Here is a 27,133-nt window from a genome sequence, read left to right as displayed (position 1 = left end):
TCTGAACCAATCTATCTGTCAATCAGCTAACAATTTAAACTGTTTGCCCCTTTCTTTTAGCAAACGCCAGTGGGTTAAATGACTTATCAAGGCCTTTTTTTTACTGTTTATTTATTATTTTTAGCAAAACTATTTTTAATCTATTCCTTTTAGCTCACTACATTCTTTTGTAGATAAACCCTGTCACACTTGGAAACTGCAAAATTATCCTACCTCCTGGGATGCTTGAATATCACTGGCTGAAAGTCCATGATTTGAACACTGTTACCAGCACTTCCACCTGTTTAAGAGTAGATCCTAAGATGCAGCAGTGGAAGACTTTAATCACCATTTTTCTTATGAAAGTGTCCAGTGTTCTCCACATTTATCTTCCATTGCCTGTCAAAGTAGGGCATAGCTGTAGCCATTTTGGCAATGACTGAAAGACACCAAAGTTTCCATGGTATTTCCATGCTGAGCTTATGTTTTCAACAATGGAGAAGATCAATCCTAATGGTGTTTATTTTGGCGATGAAAGACCTGACATTTCAATTTAGACAATTTGGAGTAGATAGTTCCTGATATTTTAACAAAGCATGTTAGTTCAGAGCAGCGTATTGCTGAAATTGAGGCTACACCCTGCATATGCACACTTTGTTACATGTGGAAACAAAAGCAGAGCCAAGGGAAGAGACATATCTTCAGAGTGAGGTCTGGTTGACTTTTTTGCATTGCTAATATGTTCCACCTTTGTGTGGCTGAGTGCACAGCTAATTCACAGTAGAGGGGCCAGAGACCAGCCCAGACTGAGTCACAGTGCTGTGTCTGCTGGCCACAATGTGACTCAGCGCTCCTCAGCAACTCTGCAAAGCATGCTCACTCCTCCACATACATACATATAGTTACAGAATATATTAGTACATCACACACATGGAGAAAGATTCAAGACAATTATTCTGACACCTTATTGCACAAGTTCAAGCGCTGCTGAAAAGTTCACACAGTTTTGAGTTCCCTGCTGTCGATGCCAGTTGACTGTGATGACGTGAATTTAAAGATGTGTGTGGGAAACAGTCAATACCATTTGCATTTGTCTGAAAAATGCTGTTCTAAATGCATATGTATGAGATTCCAAACGTCAGGACGCCTCTCATCATTTGCTATCCACTGACTGAAAATTCTTCCACTTCATCTACGGCACAAAATACACACTCTGTACTTACATTAAATGTAGTTTGACCAATTTGTTCTTTCACAATGAACCCACTGATTAGTGAACTTGCTGCTATGCTTTGAGTGAAGCCTGAGTTATAACCTTGCCGCCCCCAAAGCTCTTTACCTTTTAATGCTTGCAGTATAAAAGACCTTGATAATATGCCTTCAGTGGGATATAAAACGTTACTACACGTGACTCTCCTCTCTGTAAAAAAGATTTTTTCAAGCACCTTGTCAGAGCAATGGTTCTTCATAGAATTGTTTTTGTACAAATGTTTCAAGCTGCGAATGATTCTCCATTCACTTCAACAGAAAGATGCCGTTCAAGATGGAGTCTTTCAATAACTCGTCTGAAGAATTATTGAATGAAACAGAAAGGTGCTGGACATGGAATCACTGTCAGCAGCTAGCTAACTTCGATTAGCGCAGTGTCTAGAAACAGAAACTGTGAGCTGACCTCTGCTTGTCAGCACCTCCAGATCTCACTTATTAACACAGTAGACCTCATTTGTACGGTGGCCCGTAGGGACAAACTACAATCAAGAGTAAAAACACAAACATGCTCCAAATCCAAGAATGCAACAAATATCAAACAGAGAAAATACATGCATAAAGATAAAGGCTGCATATCAGCTTTTTGTATGTCACATGCAGAGTTAAGATTATTATATTTTTTGAATAATTACTATATCATTATTACGGGCAACCATGTAGTTCAACAGGTTGAGCAGGTGACCCATGAACAGGGGCTATAGTCCCTGATGCAGCAGACTGGGTTGGATTCCAGCTCACAGCCCTTATCTACAGGTATTCCTCCCCTTCTTCTCCCTACTTTCCTGTCTGCCTCTCTACTAACCTGTCTAATAAAGCCAACAAAAGGCCCAAAATTAACTTGAAAAATACATATCATTATTACAATTATAATTTCAATTTTGAAATGTACTTGATCTTTTCTGAAATGTAAGAACTGACAGACAAATGTCTGTTGTCATCTCAGGGAGAAAAGTTGTATGGTAAATGGTTTGCACTTAAATAGCATTTTTTTTCCTCTGTGGTACTCAAAGTGCTTTACAATGCTCCCCATGCACACACACACACACACACACACACACACACACACACACACACTGGCGACAGAGTTGCACTGCAATGTGCTTGTCTGCCATCGATAGCAACTTCGGATTCAGCGCCTTTCTTGCCCAAAGAAACTTTTGCATGTGAAGAGACTAGGTATTGAATCACCAACCTAGCAATTAGTGGACACAATCTGCTCTACTACCTGAGCCACATCTGCTCCCACCACCCGCCCCACTTCCTTTTTACACTACTAATAAAAAAAAGTTTTCCTCTTCTATTGGTTTTCAACAATGAGTTATGGTTGGTTTATTTGTTGTTGTTGTTGTTTTTTGAGAAAAACACAACAAGACTGGTCAAAACCAACCTAGCAGTGCAAGGTAATGTCACTTAATTAAAAATATGAAATGTAAAATAAGTTCACCTCCCTTTAAAGTGATTCACCAAATTCAACACAGGTGCAGCTGAATGGTGCTAGAAGCCACACAATTTGTGAATTGTTCAGTGAATCTGTCTGAAGTGACTGTAGTATAAAGACACCTGTATCTGGAAGGTCCAGTCACTGGTGAATCAATACTTCTGGCCATAACTACACAGTAAAGACAAAGGAAAACTGCAAGCAACTCCACGAAAAGGATATTTAAAAAGCAGATGTCAGGGAAAGATACAATGAAATTTCCAGGTGGAGTGCAGTTAAATCCATCATTAAGAAATGGAAGAAATATAGTCCATAACTAAATCTGTCTAGAACGGATTAGCCTTAAAAACTGAATGACTGTGCAAGAAAGACAGTAATGAAGAAGGCCACCAAGACACCTATGACACCTCTGAAGGAATTACACGCTGACATGAGAGAGATTGAGCATACAGCATCTGTAGTCTGGCGTCTTCACTACTTTGTGTGAAAGTGGCAAAGAGAAAGTCACTGTTGAAAAAAGCTTATATTAAATCTCAATTAGAGTTCACTGGGAGGCCTGTGGGAGACTCTGAAGTCAACTGGAAAAAGTTTGTTGGTCTGATGCGACAAAAAATGAGCTTTTTGGCCATCAGACTAGATCCTGGCAGCAGGTCCCGGGAGGTTTGTAAAGGTTGAGAGTAGAATGAATGCAACAAAGTAAAAGGAAATCCTAAAGGACAGGCTGATGCAGTTTGCAAGAGTGGGAGAAGATTTGTTTTCCAGCAAGCCAATGATCTGAAGCATGCTAAATTGACACAGAAATGCTTTAACAACAGCAGAGAGAAGTTCTGGAGAATGTGTGAAAATGGCTTTTCACTCATGATCACCATGCAAATTGACGCAGCTTGAATAGTTTTGCAAAGGAGAATGGGTCATAATTGCAGTGTCCAATTGTGTGAGGCTGATTGAGATCTATCGGCATGGGCTGAAAGCTGTAATTACAACCAAAGGTGCACATACTAAATACTGCCACAAGGTACCACCAGTCAGTAGATTTGAATTCTATTTCAGTTTATTATCCATAATAATATTTTTGTAAAAATAAAACTAAATCTTATTTCATTTTGACAGCTACACCACAGTCAGTTAATAAGCTGTTCTCCATTTTTGAATATCTTTTCCTGTAAATCTCCTGTATTTTGGACTTTTCTTAATAAAGAAAACAGTTGTGAACAGCCACTTGGCTTTTGTCATATGTTCGCTACGTTCTCCTTCAGTAAAGCAGGTGAAAGTATACCAAGCACTCACTCATTGCATGAGTTTTGTAGGATAGTGCAATCTATACAAGGGCCCTTCTTCCTCATGTCAAAGCAGGTGTTAGTGTTAACAATTCTGATGAGAGGATGAAGTAGAACTAACACTCGTCTGGCCTCGTAAAGAGAAGGAAATCAACCAGTAATCAGGTAACTGTTCTCACCTCTCTGAGTTTAATGTCAAAAAACAACATCTTCAGTTTGAGTAGAGTTGAGTTGTGCTAGTGTAGCAGTGCACCTGTCTCTTTTGTGTCTCATATACCTAGCTGGGTAGTGCATCTTTGTCTGATAACATCTTGCTTGCTTTGTGTGTGGTGTTTAAGGAGCACAGGTGTCAAAATCTGATCCCAATACTACAAAAGGCAACACAAGTCTGGAAAAAAAAATTAAATCACACACAGTTGTTTCCAGATAAACTATGCAGAAAAACTAGTCCATGCATTTGTTACTTCTAGGCTTGACTACTGTAATTCCTTATTATCAGGTTGTCCCAATAGCTCTCACTGGAAATCTTAAATCTAGAATAGAATTCAAAATCCTTCTTCTGACATATAAAGCTCTTAACAACCAATCTCCATCATATCTTAAAGACCTGATAGTACCATATTATCCTAGCAGAACTCTTCGCTCTCAGACTGCAGGCTTACTTGTTGTTCCTAGAATCTCTAAAAGTAGAATGTGAGGCAGAGCCTTCAGTTATCAGCTCCTCTCCTGTGGAACCAGCTCCCAGTTTGGGTTCTGGAGGCGGACACCCTCTCTATTTTTAAGACCAGGCTTAAAACCTTCCTTTTTGACAAAGCTTATAGTTAGGACTGACTGGGGGACCCTGACGGGGTGAGCTGGTGTTTTCATTTGGACAACTGACTTCCCCTCTTGACGTCCCTTTAGTTTGCCCCTAGTTATGCTGCTATAGGCCTAGGCTGCTGGGGAACCTCTCTGGATGCACTGAGCCCTTCTCTAACTACCTATGTATTTACTATATATACCATTATTGCATTACATTCACTCTGTTTCTCCCTGTGTCCTTTCTCCAAGTGTCCCTGGTCCCAGAGCTGGATGCTTCAGATCTGTGGTGGTTCTCCCACCAACTGGCCTAATCTCCATCTGTGGGATGCTGCTGCTGACCTTCCTCCAGCCCACTGCTTCCAGCTGCCCATTTCCACCAATCTACTCTGCATCACCCTCGCTATACTTGATATGCTCATCTAGTATATTTAATGCCAGAGCCGTACACCATAGCAGTAAACTATAATTAGTTTCCATGTTAGTTGTACTTTGCATGTATCATCTGTCTTATCATGCATGTATTATACTGTGTGTTTTATGGTCCTTGTGTCCCCCTCCACCTCTCTACCTCTTTTGTCCCTCTCAACCCACCCGGCCAGCAGGCAGATGGTTCCCCCACATTAGAGCCGGGTTCTGCTCGAGTTTTTTTTTCCTGTTAAAGGGTGTTTTCCTGCCACTATCTCCTTATGGCTGCTCTGGGGGTTCAGGCATATGGGTTCTGTAAAGCGTCTCGAGACAATTTGACTGTAATAATAATAAAATTGAATTGAATTGAATTGTTCTGTGACTTTGTTGCTAACCAACATGTGAGTGACACAACTATTTATAATGTTTTCTAAAAGCCAATGCACAATGGTGTATAGGAACTACAGCTCAGCAAGGAGAACAACATAACAATGACACTTTCACTGTCCAGCAGCAAACTCTGTGTTACCAGTCCAGACCAAGCAGGACTGTCCTCGGTTCACAAATGAAGCCAATACTGAAGGGCCAAAAGCCACATTTCCTGGAAATGACCTGGCTGGCCCCAAATACAAGTCATTCCCTGTAGACCCCCAAGTTAAAATGACCATCGTTACAGCAGAAATATGTTTACAGCCTTTTACAAAAAATAAATAAATGGTTTTGGTCACCACAGTCCAATTCATGACAAGCAGGGGTACATATTTGAATGACTCACTATCGGGGTTTCTAGTTAGGAGATTTTCTTCTCTTTAGGCATGGAAGCAGTCAAAATCTAAGCGTATACCTTTCAGCACGATAGAGAATAAGTATATACAGTGCGCACAGTGGGCTGCACAGTGTCGTAGTGGTTAGCACTTTCGCCTTGCAGCAAGAAGGTCCCTGGTTCACGTCCCGGCTTTCCCGGGATCTTTCTGCATGGAGTTTGCATGTTCTCCCTGTGCATGCGTGGGTTCTCTCCGGGTACTCCGGCTTCCTCCCACAGTCCAAAAATATGCTGAGGTTAATTGATCATTCTAAATTGCCCGTAGGTGTGAATGTGAGAGTGATTGTTTGTCTCTGTATGTAGCCCTGTGACAGACTGGTGACCTGTCTAGGGTGTCCCCTCCCTTCACCTGAGTCAGCTGGGATAGACTCCACCCCCCCATGACCCTAGTGAGGATTAAGCAGTGTATAGATAATGGATGGATGGATGGAGTGCGCACAGTTTCTATATGGGAGAGTTTATTGTTTCATTTCTTTTAATTGTTTGAAAATTTGTTTTAGTTTAGCTTGTTTTGGTCCATATGGCAAGTTTAAATAGCAAACATCTGCCAAACGGCATGTGAGGAAACTGACCCATTAGCTAATTAAATGTAGAGTAATGACTAGATAGTTTTTTGGTTTGTTTCTTACTCCACCAAGGAACATGGCGGAGTTATGTGATGATTGGCATACGCTTGTCTGTCTGCCTGTCTGTCTGTCTGTCTTTCTGAGTGCAACATCACTCAAAAAACAGATTTGGATGAAATTTTCAGGGAAGGTCAGAAATGACACAAGGACCAAGTGATTAGACTTTGGCAGTGATGCAGCTTATAGTCTGGATCCACGGATTTATTAAAGATTTCTGTATTATTGCCAGATAGCAGCGCGGCGTCAGTGTAACCATGACAACAAGTGAACACTACGTCAGCTGCCTGCTGACGATCACATGATTCCTACTACAAATCCCCCATTGCGGACTTATCAGGACTTATCCGATGGAAATCACACAACGACTGAGCAGCCTTGGTGGAGTACTGTGCTCTCTGAGTGCTTTTCTTGTTCATGCATGTTTTTGTTTTTACTGTGTGCCATGTATTTTATTGAAAAATGTAAAAGTGTTTACTGTGTACTTTGACGCGTCTTATAGAATCCATATTCAATGGTAATATTTGTATTTTGTCTTTGATGATGGAGTCTCTACAGCAGGTAGATAACCAAGACTAAAACCCCACACATATGTTTCATCCTTTCCATAGACCACAGAGTATATTGAACTTGATAGATATGCTACATTTTATTACTTCTGCCACAATCAGCTCATATAAGCATAATGAGCAATACATACTTTTTTCTATCTTGTTTTGTTAATCTGGAATAACTGACCGTTCACAACTATTCTGTCTGTTATGAGGACTGAATTTCATTTAACAACATGATTACTGATAACCAGTTCCTATCTCTTAACACAGTAAAAAAAAAAAAAAAACAAAACTGTGTCAGTGACCAACTTAGAATCAGATCAAAGCACTTAAAGCAGTTTCTAAAGAGTTGGATGTCATGAATGGATTCTGTAATATAACAGAGTGGAAGAGACAAGCCAGAGCTTCAAAGGAGCCCTGGTGCGAATGCAATTGAGCAGAGAAATGCCATCTCATCATCCTGCTCCTTTATGAATGACAGTGAAACAAAGGGAGGATTTCACCCTCCATATCAGCTCACCTTCTTCTTGTCTTTCTGTGCTGGAGGGAGCAGGGCCCTTGAGCGCTCTGCAATTTTCTGAAAGAGAAGCAAATGAAGAGACAGGGTCAAGAAGACTCTTCTTTTCTTACTGAAGACATCCAACATTTTTATTCTGCCTGTATTCGCAAGGAATCACACTTCAAATACGATTTTATGTAAGTGGAGCAGCTCTTTCAATTCATCTTTAATTAGTAAGAATTTATGGACCATAGTGGTGAATATGTGGTATTAGAGGAGTATATCATATATGCAGATACCTTTTGCAGATCCCCATAGCGCTGCACAGACTCAGAGAGTTCAGTCTTTAGCCTGGTCAGGCGCAGACGGTCTTGCTGTGCAACAAAACAAGATTAGCTTTAATTAGCTCAAATGTTGCTTGATCTACTGTTTATTCTTGAAAATGAAAGTGAATGAGGGAGGAAGGGGAGCATTAAATACCCGTGAAGAACCGCTGATTATGTCAGAGAGCTGTTTGATGAGCTGGCTTGTGCTGGTGATGACTTTGTTGGTTTGCTGCTGAGTGGAGTGTCTGGAAAAAAGGTTGGAAAACAGGATTTACTGAATTATGAGAAGACAGCAAAAGTAATTTCACTTGCCAATACTGCATACCATTGTAATGACACAGAAGTTTCCAAGATCTGATATTTTGAAGCAATACTTTCATACATTATACCTACAAGTGAAGCCAGGCGTAAGTAGTCAAGTCAGTTGTGTTTATATGGGTGATATTACAAATTGCCTTGAGGGGCATCATGATCTATGCAACATATTACACCTTCTACCACTGCAGCCAACATTCAGGTAAGGAAACACTTTGCTGACATCAAGTATGAAAAGAGAAGATTAAAAAAAAACAAAACGCTTTTCTGCAATATATTTTAAATAAAGAATTCAGCTGGGAAAAAAGGAAACAAGAAATGACCTATCTTAAATCATTCAGCCCTGCATTAACCCACTGGGGCTAGTCAATAAAGGGCACACATCTGGCACCGCGCCAGGAGGCTAATTAAGAGTCAACGGGCTTATTACGTTTTTAAAAAGAGTTTAAATGAGCAAACAGAATTGCTCATTTAAACTATGGCCAATTTTAGAACTTTTCATCTTTAAAAGATTAACTGCAAAATAATAAACAAATGATTCGATTTTCTGTTTCCCGACAAGTGCCTTCCCAAATGCAGTACACATTAATTCCTCATTGGTTCTTCCTGATCTGCCTGCATTCAACAGAAGTCTAAAACTGGTCTGCGGCTGGTGAAGCAACAAGACTGTCTAGCAGTTGATCAAATCTCAGACAAGTGGGACTGTCCTTATTTATTTCTCACAGTGCTGATAACTGTAGCTTATTGTTCAAGAAAACTTTTAGCCACCCTGTTCCTCCTTCAAAGTAACAAGGTATAATTGAAATCTACTTTTCAGCATCAGTACTAGAGAAACTCATACTGACATCTTCTTGTTTCCATCGAGCTGTAGGGCAGCCTCAAAGGACAAACGTATCCATTACCACATTAGCTACTGTCAGCTCCACTGGTTCAGGCCAGCAGACAGCAATAATGTGCCACTTTTTATATGCTGCAAGTGACATTTTTACTGTCATGACTATCACAGAAGCAGGAAATCTTTAATTTATATGCAGAAAAACAGAATCAGATTAACTTAAGAGAAACCTCCTGCTCATTGAAAAAATTAAAACATGAATTAGATGAGCTCTTGGATTGACTGTGGTGCTGCATTAACCCAGTGAAATCTTGTTAATGGGCTCATGGAGAATCATTCCGTGCCCAGCTTTTGGCAAAAGTTGTAGTATGTGTAAAAAAACTAAACAAACCAAATTAAAAAAACAAAAACAAAAGTCAACCAATCATTTGAAAGTAATGCTGACAACTGTTTGCGAGATAAACATGGTGGGTATTCTTCCTCTGGGCCACGTGAACATTGTGAGATGTTACTTCAATTTTTCAAGCATTGCTACAATGAAATTTCATAAATGCTTCACAGATCAAACCTCTCACTGTAAATTGTCATAGCAGGTGCTGGAACCCACATGTAGACACAAGAACACAGCCAGGTGAGAGGACAACTAGTTCACGGTTTATTCGATCAGAAAGTAAGTACAAATCAATACAAAAGTGAAATTAAGCTCAGGGGAAAAACTGAACCAAACCTCATAGAACAAAGGCAAAACTGCAAAAAACTCTAAACTAACAACAAAGGGGAAATCTAAGAAAATCACAGATGAAGTAAATAAACTGGTCTAACAAAACGGGGTACAAAAGGAGGAATCCGACTAAAGGGGCAGGCAGGCTTGGAGAATCTGGGTCCTGTGAGAAGAGCCTGAGCTGGTAAAGGCTGGGAGAAAAGCCGGAGTGGGGCTGGAGGATGCAAGTGTGTCACCGACACAGGACGAGCAGAATGGACACAGGTCAGAGACCAGCAGGAATACAGGGTATGTGTGTCTATGATCTGGCAGCATGTGAAGGAATGAACCGGGGTTTTATTGGAACAAGGTGACTGAGCAGGTGAGTCGATCCCTGCAGCTGTCTCCAATCCCTGTAATTATGCATGTTGCATTCAGGTCTTAATAGCAGACACAGAGCGAGAAAAAGAGAGGGATTATGCGGGGCTGAGGCTGTGGTCCTTGACAGTAAATAAATGTTGACTTAGTTGGTAGAACCAACAAACACAATAAGGAAGCAGAGATGAGAAAATGATTCTAATAAAACTATAACATGCACTCAAACACCTACAGCTGATCCAAAATGCTGCAGCCAGAGTACTGACAAGAGTTAGCAAGAGAGATCATATTTCTCCTATATTGGTTTCTCTTCATTGGCTTCCTGTTAAATCTAGAATAGAATTCAAAATCCTTCTTCTGACATATAAAGCTCTTAACAACCAATCTCCATCATATCGTAAAGACTTGATAGTACCATATTATCCTAGCAGAACTCTTTGCTCTCAGACTGCAGGCTTACTTGTTGTTCCTAGAATCTCTAAAAGTAGAATGGGAGGCAGAGCCTTCAGTTATCAGCTCCTCTCCTGTGGAACCAGCTCCCAGTTTGGGTTCTGGAGGCGGACACCCTCTCTATTTTTAAGACCAGGCTTAAAACCTTCCTTTTTGACAAAGCTTATAGTTATGCTGCTATAGGCCTAGACTGCTGGGGAACCTCTCTGGATGCACTGAGCCCTTCTCTAACTACCTATGTATTTACTATCTATACCATTATTGCATTACATTCACTCTGTTTCTTTCTGTGTCCTTTCTCCAAGTGTCCCTGATCCCAGAGCTGGATGCTTCAGATCTGTGGTGGTTCTCCCACCAACTGGCCTAATCTCCATCTGTGGGATGCTGCTGCTGACCTTCCTCCAGCCCACTGCTTCCAATTGCCCATTTCCACCAATCTACTCTGCATCACCCTCAATATACTTGATATGCTCATCTACACACTGTTTGAATTTTACTACCAGCTATATATATAGTATATTTAATACCAGAGCTGTACACCATAGCAGTAAACTATGAATCAATTTCAATGTTATCTTGTACTTCGTATGTATCATCTAGCGTATCATGCATGTATCCAACTGTGTGTTATACGTTTCTTCTTCCCCACTCCCCCTCCATCTCCCCATCTCTCTCTACCTCTACCTCTCTACCTCTACCTCTCTACCTCTTCTGTCCCTCTCAACCCGTCCAGCCAGCAGCAGATGGTTCCCCCACATTAGAGCCGGGTTCTGCTCGAGGTTTTTTTCCCTGTTAAAAGGGTGTTTTCCTGCCACTGTCTCCTTAGGGCTTGCTCTGGGGGTTCAGGCATATGGGTTCTGTAAAGCATCTTGAGACAATTTGACTGTAATTGGTGCTATAAATAGTTAAATAGGATAAAACTACTTTCTATTTCAAAAATCAACATTGCTGTGAGCAAAAAGTTGCCAAAACTGTCCAATGTATCAAATGTGATACAAAAAATATATTGTAAACAAAATTATATGGCAATTTATTTTATTTTATTATTACTGTTTTGAGGATTTTGTTAAAGAGGTTAATAAACATCTCAGTTCCAAAAAAATGAAATTTCTGGCTATTTTTTGCTACGTCAGACTTTACAGGGTGAAACAACAAAAATTTTTATGTTTCATATAGATTTAGCTGCTTTTTTCATGTCTCCTACTTTCACAGATTACTGTGAAATTACTGTGCAATTATAGCGATTATATTCAACATTCTAAGACTTTTTTGTAAACTCAAGCACTTTCATTGTCTTCTAAAGTGGTCTATTATGGGATGGCTACACCGTTTGCCAGGACCAGGACTGTCATAGCTAACATTAGCTCTGGTGCTAAAAGCAACGTGTTGTATTGAGATGATACCGTCGGCTTGAAGCGCTGCAGTGGTCAGAAAACTTTTGCATAATTTGTACATTTGTTCATCAGTGTTACTGGTGTGCCAGAAATTAGGGAACTGAGAAAGGTGTGATTAAATGTGTTATTTTTTTTAACGCCTTATTTTTTCTGTAATTAATGGAAATTATCGCGTTGAAGTCCCAGCCCTAATATATGTTTTGTTTTGTTGTTCTTTTATTGCTATTATGTTTGTCATTATAATTACACAAAGTTTGCTCTGCCTCTCAGTTGTTGTGTGGAACCTTCGCTTGGGGGTCCCTGTACCCCTACGTACACTTTTAGCCGCCCCACCTTGTTCGATAAATGAATTTTTCCCGCCTTACCTCTCCCCTTTTGTTTATGTGTTCTGAGAGAGAGGTAAGCGAGTTTGTGCTATTGTAATTTGTGTGTTTTAATGTAATATGATTCCACTTATAAGTTCACTTTCCCATTCTAACATGGTTATGAATTTAATTTCTGTCGGAGTAAAAGTCTTGAAAATTTTGTGCATCTTTATCGACTGTAAAGGTATGTGTTCCATCTTGTACTGCACATCTACTGTACATGCATTGAATGTTTCCCACCTTACATAGTGCCGTTTTGTTGATGTGTTCTGAGAGAGAGGAGTACAAGTCTTGTGTGATGGAAGATTTTGTGTGTCTTTTCCACCAACTGTAAAGGGCTGTAATAAACGGAGATCACCTTCAAAAGAAGATCTGTATGTTGGCTAAACTAACACAACACAGAGAAGAGAAGCCACTGGTTACACACAGGTGGAATTAAACAAGCTGTGTCACTTCAGAAGCACATTCCTGAACAATTTAACTGCATTCTCAGTTAGGTTTTGAGGGAAGCATGTTTTTGCCTGGATTGCATTTGTGACTGACTGACCACTCCTGGCATTGAAAAAGGAGGCCTGTGCTGAAGTGCCAAAACTGCAATTCCTTGAATGGTCACTTGAAGCCCACTAACCAATTTTCCCACTCATGACAACTGCACAGTGGATGAATACATATATACCTCATCCATTTAAATTGCATTATGCATAATTAATTAACCTTCAACTTACTACTTTCAGTCAGAGTTGGGCAGAATCAGGCACTGCCAGGCTGGCAACCTGAGTCACCATCCTGTCAATGCAATCATGCAGGGTTTGTCTATCTTTACATAATTTCAATATTTGTTATATATTATCAATATATTTCTAATGAATGCATTGCTATCATTAAATTTATTAATTTCCAAGTGTCACTCATTTTTAGGCAACTAACCATATATTAATTGTTGGTAGTACTTTATACTTCCCTATAAAATGGAAAAGAAGCATAAAACCTGTGGTTGACATCGTGAAATGGTCTACTGCATCCCAAACAATGACATTTTTTTAAACTTAAACCCAAGTTATGTTGGTGCTTAAACCTAAACAAACTTAAGGCTAAAAACAATAATGGTCACACATCACATAGGACACAAACTGCAGTCTCTGGTGTTAAAGTCCTGTTGCAGCTTATTCCTCCAACCTCATTAAATGGACTTTGTAGTCTTTTAAAACTGGATAACAACTAGATAAAGTGCCAGCTCTACAAGTGTGACCTAAGTGTTAAAACTAACCTATAGTCATCTAGCTCAAACCTTTGACAATCCTGCCCCCTCACTGCCCACTGTTTCCAGGTGAGTCATTCAGATTGAGCAGCTGACTGCCAGTCCACAAGGCTTCTTCATTTTCTTGACCTGCTTCTGCTGCTTCTAAAATGTCTGAGCCATTCTACTGATGGCAGTAAGAGTGAACACCAGCACCGGAGGAACTGTAGATTCACTGGGGTACTTTCATGTTTCATGGTAATATCATCACAACAATTGAAAAATCCTTAGTGTTGGGGTATCGTGCAGCTAATGTGGCTTATGTTACAGTTAGCTTTGATTGTGTCCTCACAGATCAAAGCTATGTGGAAACTGTAAAGCTAAGGGGCATTCAGGGATTGTGGAAACCTTCAACTGCATTTGAAACCAATAAACAAGTACCATGTGAGTTACTGTGTTTTTCTTGCTGTCTTTCAGTGCTGTCTAAACGTAGCTGGTGTTTACATCTATTTGTGTCTCTCCTGTTCTCTGCATGGACAAACTGCATTTTAATACACCATATTCCCAGTCAAATTGTTCTCATTTCCATATTTTTCTCAATATATACTTTTTTCTCAGACATCAGAACGAGAATTAAACAGTGAGTTCAGAGATATTTCTCATGCTGCAGCTCTCCATCGCTAAACTACCAATTCTATAGTGGCAATGTTGCCTGGCCCACCATGCACATGGGTCATGAACAATGGCTTTGCTGCGAACTCTGCAATATTACCATGGCAAATGGTCGCTCAGAGAGAAAGTCAGAACAGAGAGAAACTCCCAGTTGTCCCTGTGTCAGCAGCCGTGCAGTAAACTGTTTTGCCCTGGGCTGTCAATCACAGATGTAGAGAGAGTTTTCTTTCTGAAGGGGGCGGGAACAGCTGCTCATTGGTTTTCAGACTTAAACAGCCCGTTTATAACAGGCCAAAAAACAGGAGTTATATCAACAGAGCTACAGTCATGGTAAAAATTATCCTTTTTTTTGTAGTTTCTTGAGCTAAAGAATTGAAAGACACTGTGGAGGAAAGTGAGACTAGTATTCATTTGTTGGAAAGGGTTACAACTTGGGACATTTCACTAGTAGTCTTACATTCTGTGGTTATACCTACATTGAATAAAGAATTATATCTTTCTGAGAAACAAGTCCAGGCTGACTTACAACAGAGACAGACTTGTTTACTTTTTTCAATTTAAAACCTAAACCTAATCACGGTGACATCTTGACATGCTGTGAATGCTGGTCTACAAAATCAAACACTTGCAAATGACAGCAAGAACTGCTCTTTACTGCACCTTTAAAATTATGATTTAGAAGTCTAGTCCTTGTTCACCCACAGTTCACATTAACACTTGCAAGGTTCAAGAACATCATGGACAGAAAAAACCTCAGCAATCATGTTTCTCTAACCCATTTATATATTAATGTAAATTTTAGCAGACAGGCTCACTTAAATGGGAGCTGCACCAATTTTAAACATCAAAGTATGTTTCTAGGTGCTGGGGAGTGCTGATGCATATGTGACAAAAAGTTGTATAAGCTTTTATTATGTCTCCAGAGGGAGACGTGGAAAGTCCACACACTGTATAGGATGGATGTAGAAACCAGCCCTGAAAAGTGAAGCCAATGTGGAATTGCCTAAAAAATTAGGTACTAAGATCACGTTAACACTTATTTGTACAGTGTACGTCTTCGTATGGAAGCTAACTTTGTTCACAAAGGCTTTGCACAGTGCAGCCAGGAGTCAGGCCTGTACAGGTGGGTATGCATATAACCCTGAGGGTCTCAGTCAGATCACATTCTAAATTTATACTCAAAAACCTGCTCCAGTGAAAATCAAGTTTTTCACTTTCTGAGGAGGTTCATGGGGTGTTTCTGTACGTTAGAAGACATATTATAAACAAAAGGTATTCCACCTTTATATAGCAATGCACTGATGACAGCCTCTAAACACTGATTCAGAATGCTGCGGTTTTATCCAAAACAAACCTCAGAAACCAATCTTTGAACTTGCAGAGTGAGACTTTCCATCCCATTATTCCTCTCTGTTTCCAGCTCAAACATGTATGGCTGAATTACTCCAACACTGCAATTTGCATTGTGTAGCTGTGAGTAGTTTTTCAGTGTGTGAGCATACATGAGCCTGTGTGCTGGAACTGCAGCAAATAGTGGAAGGGTGGAGAGAGAGAAAGAGACTTAATAGTTATGCACATTTAAAGCAACAATAATTTACAACAAAGCCATTGTAAGATGAAGGGATTGTTTTTATGTAATAAACTACCAAATATATATTTTAAATACTCAGAGATCAATGACGGCACTTGGTCTTTTGAGAAGTTAATGCATGATTTTATAGATTTTACAAGACATAATGGCAGATATTCAGATGAAAGAGTAAGAGCTTCAAAATGTAAGAATCTAATTTAGAAATGCTTTTTCCCCCCACAGTGGTACACAGCAGCACAGTGGTAGGCAGTAGTAAATCTGAGTGGTTGAATCCACACTTTTCCTTTTGGAAAAAGGAGCACAGCTAGGTTTTGTGTCTGGGTGTTTTGGGCGGGTGGAAAGATATGACTTTACTACAGCAGCTGCAAAACACAGTTGAGTACGGCATTCATTTTAGACAGAAAGACGATGTTCCCAGAGATACAATGGAGTTCCAGATGGGATGTTGGACCATGTGTGACTGAACTTATGCAGCCCCTTCAATACACACAGCAGTTTCAACAAAAACACAAACTGTGCCCCAGAAGTGGTCTTTTCTAATGTTTGCCAACTTCAGCTGTCTCCCACCTCTGTCCAGACACTGAGTTCCCGGTCCAGATAGCCGACAGAGACAGGGGCTGCCTGTGGTACAAGAAGGACAACAAATTCAAAATCCCAAAAGCCTACATCAGATTCCACATAGTCTCTCCAGTAATCCAACAATCTGCTACAAATGTGGTCTTGTTTGATCTGCTGGTCAACATTCTGGGTCACAACCTGGCAGAGCCGGCCTATGAGGCTGAAGTGGCCCAGCTGGGATATAAACTGGTGGCCGGTGAACACGGTGTCAGAGAGGAGGACTCTCCAACCAGGGACCGCTCGCTGTGAAAAACGACACGGAGGCTTCTCTGTACTTGCAGCAAGGGTAACCACACCAGTGTAACGAGACACGTCTAGTGTAAGCTACAAAGAGGTGGTCCCTGTCATCCTTTATTTATACAGGTGGGGTTACAGGATAATGATATGCAAGTAAATGGGAGTGAATAGAGTTGAATGTGGGTGTGAGTGAAGAGAGGTGGTCTATGAGAGAAGCAGAGAAAAGGAAAGATATAATGAGTGTGGTAAATGCATAGCTTATATATGAAAACATCGTATGTTACAATCAGGGTTAACACAGTTCACAGTACAACTATTAATGATAATATAAAAAACCTTCTAACACACGGCCTGGCCATCAAGGTTAAAGGATTCAATCTCCCACCTCTCTCTCGCTGTTTCATGTGGCACAATAAAATGAGTTGTCAGTTAATGGTAGAAAAATTGATTGATACCAGTTGATCTTCGTGTATTCGTTCATGTTATGTTAAGTATCAGTGCTACAGAGTTAAACAAACTTAGTTACATCCTGACATGTGATAGCAAACTTTACAACACTGTGCTGTGAACACAGCTGAAGCTGTCAGTCAAGACATATGCCCTGTTTATCACTGGTGCTTCTCACAGCACAAATTCATTTCGGATTTCTATACATCCTCATCTGGAACAGGTCTTGCTTTGACACCAGGCAGCATCATCATTCTAAAGCTTGATCTGCCATATTATATTTATATATTACCTCTTCAGTGTCAAAAAAGTGTATTTGCTGTTGCTAAATTTGATCTGGCTTGGTTGCTGATCCTTTGTGGTATTACAACCAAGCAGTTTTTTTTTAAGTGTATATTTTTAGATAGATAGATAGATAGACAGACAGACAGACAGACAGACAGACAGACAGACAGACAGACAGACAGACAGACAGACAGACAGATAGACAGACAGACAGACAGACAGACAGATAGACAGATAGACAGATAGACAGAAAGATAGATAGATAGATAGACAGATAGATAGATAGACAGATAGACAGATAGACAGAAAGATAGATAGATAGATAGACAGATAGATAGATAACTTTGAAAGTTGCTGAGCTTACAGCCCACAGCAGCAGGCGTTTACAGGGTTGAGGAAAAGCTGTCTTGCCAAAAAAAGTAAATTACAACACTTTATCTAAAAAAAAAAAAGCTAACCCCTGTGACTAACCCTAGCAAGCCTCTCTGAGCCAGCCTGCTCTGAGGTATGTATGGTTGAGATTACATTTGACCAGTGGAGTGACTGAGTATTAGCACAAGTCTGATAGAGGTGAACAGTGTAACAGCCAAATCCTCTCTGTTCTTTCATGTTCTTCCAGGGACGCTCCACCAGGGTAAAAGGTGGAAGGTGCAGACATTCTCCTAACTCTGCAGCACATCTGCTGGTAGGCCTAGGGGTCGAGGTGAAGACAGTTATTACATTTCTATGCTGTCAGGTCATCCTAAGCCTAACCTCCCCCAAACTTCCATCCTCCAGACTTGACATGGTAACGTGTTGGCCCACAGAGATAGGGAGCTATACAAACACACCTCTGCTACTGCTACTCAAATATTGATCTACATGAAGCAGGTGGCAGGAGGGTGGGCAGGCAGACCGTAGTGGATTGGGGCTAGAAGGAACATGTCAGTGTAATTCAGGGTGTGTTGTGAGAAAAGCAAAAGTGTCATGGTGGAAGAAAATACCTTAAAAGCATCAGTCATCATATCTATGTAGAGCAGGGTTAAAGAGAGCTGAAGAGTCAGGAAAGTAGATGGGGTTGAAGTTAATTTTGCTGCGAGAAATTAAAGTTTTACCGTGAGGAAATAATTAAATTGGACTGCAGCCAATGTCTCACCCTGACCAAAGTCAAAACAGAAATAGTGTCTTCTGTGTGAGTTTTACACTCACCTAATCAGGATTTAAGACTTTAAGTAGCCAGAATGCTGTCTTATATCGGAGATAGTAAATCTGTATATGCTTGAGCTCATTTAATGTGATAATATAATGTGAATATTACCTAGAACATTGTAGAGTGTGGTGTGCAGTCCATAAAATAAAGTTCCTGTGTGCTTGCATAGCTAACTTGCCCGGGGCTAAGTACTGTGCATCCTGTAGTATTGATCTGCCTATATGATCAGCTATTACAGCCCATATGCTTCATGATTAGGATGCATTCTGTTCATACACACCAGTCTCAGCAGGATTATGAGCACACACACACACACACACACACACACACACACACACACACACACACACACACACAGGCACAACAGAAAGATTAACAAGTGCTAAACCTCAGCCTGATGCGTCATCATTTAGCTGTAAAGCAGCAACAGACATGTGAAGGATTATTTTGAAATCACAGCCAGCTAATGCTCCATCATGTTACCCTCTAAAATGACACAGCAGAGTACTGGCTGTATGGCTGGCACTCTGCATTAAGGATCTGGAGGAATGACAAATTCGGTATGAATGTTCAGGGGAGATGCACACTGTGAAGAATATGGAGTTTTTCAAAAGGTCTTTAATGCATTGAAAAAAAATCACAACCTGCCTTTCCCCAGTGATTTAAAACTGCACTTTCATAACCTCACACACAAATAAAAGAATAGCAAAAATCTGTGCAGCAGAGTGGCAGATGTCCTGACTTTAGGAAACAACATTTCCCAAAATGCAACTTAGTAGCATGTTATCATCTTCCTACCTGGTAAATGTCTTACATATACTTCTTGCCCAAATATTTCCGTCTCCCCGCTACAATCTGTAACTCAGGCTTTCTGTTCCTGAGGGTTACGAAGCCAGATTAGTGACTCAGTGAGGTATTTTGAGCCTAAATGCATCACACCTACATGCACTTCAGTACAATATGTCTGAATACATCGTGTATGTAATGAATCATTTATCAGCTATAATGTGCAGCTGTCAGTTAAAAATTAGTGGCTGCATTAAGTGACAAAATTAATTTATTGGTGCACGTTTAACAGTTGTCTACCAACATTTCTCTCATGTTAATTTCCAGTAGTAGTTTTTAGATTTCTATATTTCTGGTTTTTCTCCATTAGAACAACCCGTTTGCTTAAGTAGATGACACACGATTGTTTCATTTTGTGCGGAAGAAGACATGATGCATTAAACGCCCTCCAGATATGCGTCTGAGGGAGAAAACCTGAGTTAACAAAGACAACTGATCAAAAAAAAAAAAAAACAACCTTTGTGATACATGTTATCTCTGACTGGAGCTTTAGTTTTTATTTCACAAAGAAAGCTCGGCTATGCTAAACTTGCTTCATAGTACAGCCCTCCGGTCTAACCCTCAGAATGTCATCTCTCAGGTACAATAAAGCTCCCCCACAGCTGTATAGGACATTCTATAATAGTAGTGCGTTTTCTTTAACTTCATGATATTGTGCAGAATTGGCTATTCTATTCTAAGTCGCTTTAGCCATACTACCTGTAAGGGCTGAGGAATGGCATAGGTTGCTCAGTCTATCACTTCTGTCTCATATCTAATCTGAATATCTCAGCAGCTACTATTAAGGGCCTACAAACTTAAAAGTGAATCCCCTCTTCCCCTTAATAAAATGTCCTAAAAACTGTGGGATTGATTTCTATTAAATTTGATGCACATATTCAGGGTGGAGAGAGGATAAATTGTAATGACTTTAGTGATCTTCTCACTTTACCATCCTCTACTGTTTTACTACCTGTAGGCTGAGTCTGCAAAAATGTTGAATCACTAACTTACAAAACTAAAATAGGTAACATGGTAGAAATACGTTTCACTCAGCTCACTCTTCACCATGATGGTCTGCATCATATTCCACTTTGCCTTCAGTCACCAACAACATCCAGAGAACCACAGCCTCAGACGTAAAGGTGCTGACCCTCAATCTGGCCACTTTATGTTGAGCTACAAAACCAGAGATGCAACTCTGAGGTTCCATACTATACATCCCCCCCACCCTGGCTGTGCCTTCTGTCCGTGAATATCACAAACAGGATCTGAGACAAGGGGCAACCTTGAAAGAGTCCAACACCTACTGAAAACGTGTTTCACTTGGTGCCAACAATACAGACACAGCTGTCATCTCTGCTATACGAGGACCAGGTGGTTCGTAGCAACAGCTTCAGTACCTCGTACTCACACAGTACCCAGCACAGGGTTCTCCAAGGGACACAGCTGATAGTCAAATTCCCATCACCCTTTCTGCAGGTCCACAAGGGTAAAGAGCTGGTCGACAGTCCCAAAAAATGTCTTAACCCTGCTACTGTACTAACTATTCATTTGTGTACTGGAGACAAAGAAACACACATAGTTGTATTTACATTCAGGGTTTCTTACCAAGACTATAGTATAGTATAGTATAGTATAGTACATGAGACAGAGATAGCTTTTTAATATTTAGAAACTCTGAGTTTCATGCATGTCCCTAAATGTTTTTGGGCTTCCAGATTTTGCCTCTTTATTGTGCAGCACAGTGCACATGGACATTACTGTTCCCCCTCTGGCCCCACCTGCTGGCTCTCACTAGGCCCATAAATCTTTTCCATTGAACTGACATCATGACAATTAGTTACATTTTTTAGATTCTGGGAATTAAAACAATAAAAACAACAGTGAAACAACCAAGTGTTTTTCTGTTAAGCAAGTGACTCAATCAGCAGCTCCTTTTTAAAAGGAAAACGGTATTCATTTAGCAGATATCAGTAGAAACTAGCAATGGGGGATCCTTTAAAAGTAACAGGCATCATCTAAAAATACCGTCAGAGCTGTACTTCAGTGCTGATGATCTCTGATGGATCATCCATGAGTCAGTGGAAGCCCCGCCCACCACTGACACGCTGTTACCAAACAATCAGAGCTCGCCCACTTCTGAGGACCCCCGAGAGGACCTCTGCAGTATCGCTGCACAGTGATACATCTGCTAGTCACAATCTTCCCCCACAACAAGCTCAAGAGCCAGGCGGCCAGAAACAGCATGCAAAAGATTGGAACTGCTCACACTGTGAATTTCAATCAGTCACCTCTGTTGTGTGTTTCTCCTGCCTGCTTGGAGTTTGGTATTCCTTTGAGGTCTGGCTGGCTCTGGTGAAGGAGAACTGAGGAGTCGGGGAGCAGCTGGCTGCAGGGGGAGGTGTGAGGGATGGAGGAAGTGGGGTGTGGGTGACGCACGGTGGAGGTGGTTAGTGGGGCGCTGTTCTCTTACTGCAATCATAGTTCCAGGGCTTTACGGGATATAGCGGCTCTTACACTTGGCTCTGATAAGGATTAAACCACAAAACTGGAGTTGCTTCTTATATACCACTGACCTCTCGCTGGCTCAGATGACAATGAAGAACTCTGTACAACTCAGCACTGAGCAAAGCCCAAGCAAAACAAACAAACAAACAACATAGGAACTGTATGATGACACCTACACAGACCTGTAATGAAAGCAGCACATAAACCCAATCAACACACTCATATGAGATAACTGTTGTCAAGACACAGACAAGAGAGACTGTAACAAAAACGGAACAAACTAAAGCATTGGGCACAATAATGGCTTTTGATGTTTCATGCAGTGACAATGCAGAATCTGGGACACTCCTCATCATCCCATCAACAACAGCAGAGTGTCTTGCTTCTTTCGTCCAATTAGACAACATTGACAATATGCTCTGTAATAGTGAAAAACACAAGCACATCACACTAACTGAAAAACATATCAACATGAACCTACCTTCACTAGCAAGGGATCGTAAATGGTTCCAGCCTCACTTCCTTTCAAAAACTTTGATTACAAAAGGCCACCTGTGGAACTCCCCTCCCATTCCTATATACATCATATAAGATGTGAAAGGAAATTGTCCTTGTTACAGTGATTTGTCTGTGATAGAAGTGAAACTTTCAGCAGTGCAGCACTGATTATTCATAGATGTCCAAGACCTGCTTTGCATCTCACTATGAATAAACTACTGAGTGTCTATTATGTGGTAGTAATAAATCAGTGAATGGAGAAATGGTTTCAAACACTCCATGTGCCATTAGTGGCTCATTGGGTCTACACATTCAATCAAAGTGTGTTTACATCCATATTTTTATATTTATTTTCAGAAGACATTGAAAATTTGCCAACAAAAGTCATAAGATTGCAAAAAAATATAAACCCAGCTGATCAAAATGATGGACAATGACAACAGACGTAGTGGATCAGTAATAAAGTAAAAGTATTGCAAACTAAAGAATTGAATTGAATTGAACTTTATTTATATAGCGGCAATTACAATTCAAATTGTCTCAAGACGCTTTACAGAAGCCATATGCCTGAACCCCCAGTGCAAACCTTACAGCGACAATGGCAAGAAAAAACTCCCTTCACTTAAGTTCCCTTGGTTTCATGCTAGTCCTATGGAAGATATTTGATGTCCATGACAAAGCAAGGCATTGGTAAACATTAGGTCTAAGAATAAAAGCTTGTAAGTCTGCTACCAAAAGATGCAGACTTTCAGTGACACGATAAAATTGTCCCAAGGTTTCTTTCAACACTAGATCTGTGGAACAGGTAGAAGCCTGGAGGGGTGTGTGACTGAACTATCAACACTGTTCAAGGCTAAGACTGTGAGTTGCAAATGAAAGCTCTTCCCCATACCTTACCATGCCTGAGGTCAAGAATAAACATGTGTGCACGGTTTTAAAAAATAAGGTCTGCAAAGGTTTTGTGAGGAAATGTTAAGCATGAACTGTCTTTGTTAGGCTTTTAGAATACACTGTGCATTCTGGTGAGAAACACAGCCAACATTGTTGTGCTTGTTTACAACAAAACTCACAGGGTTTCCTTAACAGCTTTCCTTCTTTAGAAAATCTTCCAGCGTGCACGACATGCTGACTTCACATGCATGCAGGGCCTCCTTCAAAACACACTCGACAATTTACACTTACAGAACTGTGTTTCAGGTGCATAAGAAAAGAGATGTCCGGTGAGCATGACACAAAAGTACAATTCAGTTTCCCAGATTCCCAACACTAAAAATAAACCCATACGACCACTCACACATGCCATTTTAAAATCTATCTAGCATTTAAATGTGCATCTCAAACAGGACATACACCTACTGTTACTTACACATGGCTGTACAGTCCAAGCTGAGCATCAACGTGGGTTTGAGAGGCACAGTGTTGCCTGCTTGTTGTGTAAGAGTGGAGGAGGACGAGGTGTAGAGGAGCATCCACACAGTCGTAATCTGAACCTGAAAAGATGGCTGTGGCATCTATACCTGTTTCCAAGTGTGTGATAGATGATGCTTTGAGTGATTGCTTGTACAGTTCTGGTGTGATTACTATAATTTCTTTACTTGGTCTATGACTCAACACATCCAGCTCCAGAGTGAATGAAAGAGCCAGTGGAGTTGTTCTGTTCACTTGGGACCAAATGTAATCACCTGTTTGTACTGAAATAAACCTTCTGGAAATGCCTTTCACAACGGACTGTGTAACATATTTTGTGATTTCAGGTTGGTTAGGTTTAGGCTCAAAATATGTTCAGTTTCTGTACTGGGAATTAGAGTGGACCTGTTATTAAAATGCAACCTGCCACCCTTTTCTGAAGGAACAGACCAAACTACAACAGAATAGAATAGAATAGATTCTTATTGCCATTGTTTAGCAACAACAAGCAGAAGGTCATTACAAATTAAAGTGGGACTGTCAATTGTTGTAAATTATTTCTATTGTAGTTTATATTGGTGGAGATACAGTTAAGAATGTTTAGAAAACCTTGAGTAACATCGTTGTCAGTGACTGACTGGTTTGAAGGCAGTTTTGATTAGGTGCACATAAAAATGTATTATTTTCAGATCTCACCCTGACCTGAAGATATAGGGACAAGAAAATTTGTATTTCAAAATTCTCCGAAGTGTCTCTAATCCATTGTGCCCAAGGTTGTACAGATTTTTCTTACAATTGTGGAACTGTTACTGACTGAATTTGGAAATGCTTTTTCTCAGGTGAAATTTTCCAAACAGTCTAGGGTTTAAGGGGTTATAGGAACTCGCTTTGGCAGCTGGTATAAAACATTATTCAAACAGCTGTGTCCCATGTGGCAGTCATGCACATTGTTTCACAGTGGATGCTATTTCACACAGTACCATACCATCAGAGAGGTCTCATTCCAAATTTATTGTGCAGCAGGAGAATGAGCCCAAACATGCAACAAGAGTCATAAAAATCTTCAGTCTTAGCAAATACAACAAGTGATTACATGAACAGATATGACACAGAGACAGGCTGAATCCACAGAAGAACTGTGGTAGCTTCCCTAGAATGTTTGGACAACCTACTTGCCAAGTTCCCTGCAAAACAGTGAGCACCTGTACCCAGAAATGCTGCTCACATCCAGCATATATCTCTTAGAGGTGTAGGCAAAATCTCTGATCACTCACAGATGTAGCAAATGGCATTTAACATCTCATAACAGCACAGCATTTCTGAAAATACACTGCTTGTCCAAAAATAAAATGTCACCACATGGCTTTAACTAAACAAATAGTTCAGATCCTTCCATTGGATAATTACTGCAGTGATGACAACTTATTTAACTCTAGCTGATGCAGTGAGGAGCTTCTCATTTCTGAAACAACCATGTTGGAAGACATATCCTGTGGTCATGGAAAGGATGTTAATCTGCCTCAGAAGGGTCAAATTATTGTCCTGCATCAAGCAAAGAAAACAACTAATGACATTTCTGAAACTACTACCGTCCAACGCATTATTAAAACCTGAAGGATAGTGGAGAACCATCATCTTAGAGGAACAAACGTGATCGGTCATGTGGTCTGATGAGTCCACATTTACCCTGTTCCAGAGTGATGGGGGCATCAGGGTAAGAAGAGAGGCAGATGAAGTGATGCCCTCATCATGGCTAGTGGGGGTTAGAGTTATGATCTGGGGTTGGTCAGGTTCAGCAACGTTATGTTCCCAAAGAATGAGGTCAGCTGACTACCTGAAGATACTGAATGACCAGGTCTTTCCATCAGTGGAGTTTTTCTTCCATGATGTTCATGGACATGTTCCAAGATGACGATGCCAGGATTCATGGGGCTCACGTTGAGAATGAGTGGTTCAGGGAGCATGAGACGTCATCTTCACACATAAATTGTCCTCCACAGAGTCCAGACCTCAGCCCCACTGAGAATCTTTGGAATGTTCTAGAGAAGACTTTGTGCAGTGGTCCGACTCTCCCATCATCAATATAGGATCTTGGTGAAAAATTAATAAAACTCTGGACAGAAATAAATTCTGTGACATTGCAGAAGCTTATCGAAATGATGCCATGGCGAAAGTGTGCTGTTCTCAAAGCTAGAGGTGGTCCAACTAAATATTAGAGTGTGAAACTTTTTTTTTTGGGACAGGCAGTGTATGTTGCGTACCAAGGAACAGAACAACAAGTTTATTGCAGGAGACCAATCACATACAAAATTCAAAGACCCTTTCACATACCTATAAACTTGGTAGGAGGCAATTAAGTAAGACAGCTAACAACAATCTTTCATACTAATGCAGCATCTGCACCAGGTAGCAGGTAACAAACTGGTTGGATGTTCACAACCAAAAGACAATTTAATGCCCTCTTGAAGACAACAAGAAGTCTCTAACCTTCTAAAGGAGCTGATAATGGTCACTGTTATTTCTAAGGCTAATCACACCTCTGGAAAATAAAATGAAGCTGGGTTAAATCAATACCAAAACTTCAAATTAAATTTATGGGGGTTCTTTGTTTCCTAATTTATTTACATATAATATAATTTATACAATAAAATGTGTTTCACAAAACCTATGGCGCAATACATTAGCAAAAACATAAGAAACAGTACTAGAAACAGAAACATACGAGAAACGTACGGCTGTGGCACCTAGTGGACAAATAAAACACAAAGGTACCACACCGCCCTGTATAAGCTCCTGTGCTAAACACATACTGCAGTAACAAAAAGCAGTTACAAACATCTCATCATTTACCAACACAAAAACAGAATGCATATAATAATACATTCATATTTCATGGAGCTAAGAACATAAAATGATGCACTGGAAGTAGGATTGCCACCTTTCAGAAATGAAAATAAAGGACGCCCCCCACGGCTCCTTGGGGCCACAATTCAGTAAAGTTGGAAAAATATTCACAGATTCAGACTTCCGGCATCAATAACTCAATAGTTATACGTTGTCCAAACATAAACGATGCCTCTTTCCCATTGTTGTAAGGTAGACAATGTGCTACAAGCCCAGTTTGATCAAATGTAGCTGCAGGAATAGCACTGGTCTCAACAGGAGCCAGCTGAGGGCTGCAGTGA

General features: G+C 40.4%; 1 protein-coding gene across 3 annotated transcripts in view; it reads right to left on the bottom strand.

Moving 5' to 3' along the window:
• tsnare1 (T-SNARE Domain Containing 1) overlaps positions 1-27,133 on the bottom strand; it is a 230,379-nt gene that overhangs the window by 106,113 nt on the left and 97,133 nt on the right. For all 3 annotated transcript variants that reach the window (XM_055013784.1, XM_055013785.1, XM_055013786.1), the window contains exons 5-7: positions 8,149-8,239; positions 7,968-8,042; positions 7,690-7,746 (exon numbers count right to left, since the gene is read on the bottom strand). In XM_055013784.1, coding sequence (XP_054869759.1) covers positions 7,690-7,746; positions 7,968-8,042; positions 8,149-8,239 — 223 coding nt within the window. The remainder of the gene's footprint in view (positions 1-7,689; positions 7,747-7,967; positions 8,043-8,148; positions 8,240-27,133) is intronic.

This window comes from Amphiprion ocellaris, chromosome 9 (assembly GCF_022539595.1).
Source record: "Amphiprion ocellaris isolate individual 3 ecotype Okinawa chromosome 9, ASM2253959v1, whole genome shotgun sequence".
Classification (NCBI taxonomy): Eukaryota; Metazoa; Chordata; class Actinopteri; family Pomacentridae; genus Amphiprion; species Amphiprion ocellaris.
The sequence above is the reverse complement of the archived record's forward strand: the minus strand, read 5'-3'. Positions and strand labels throughout refer to the sequence as shown.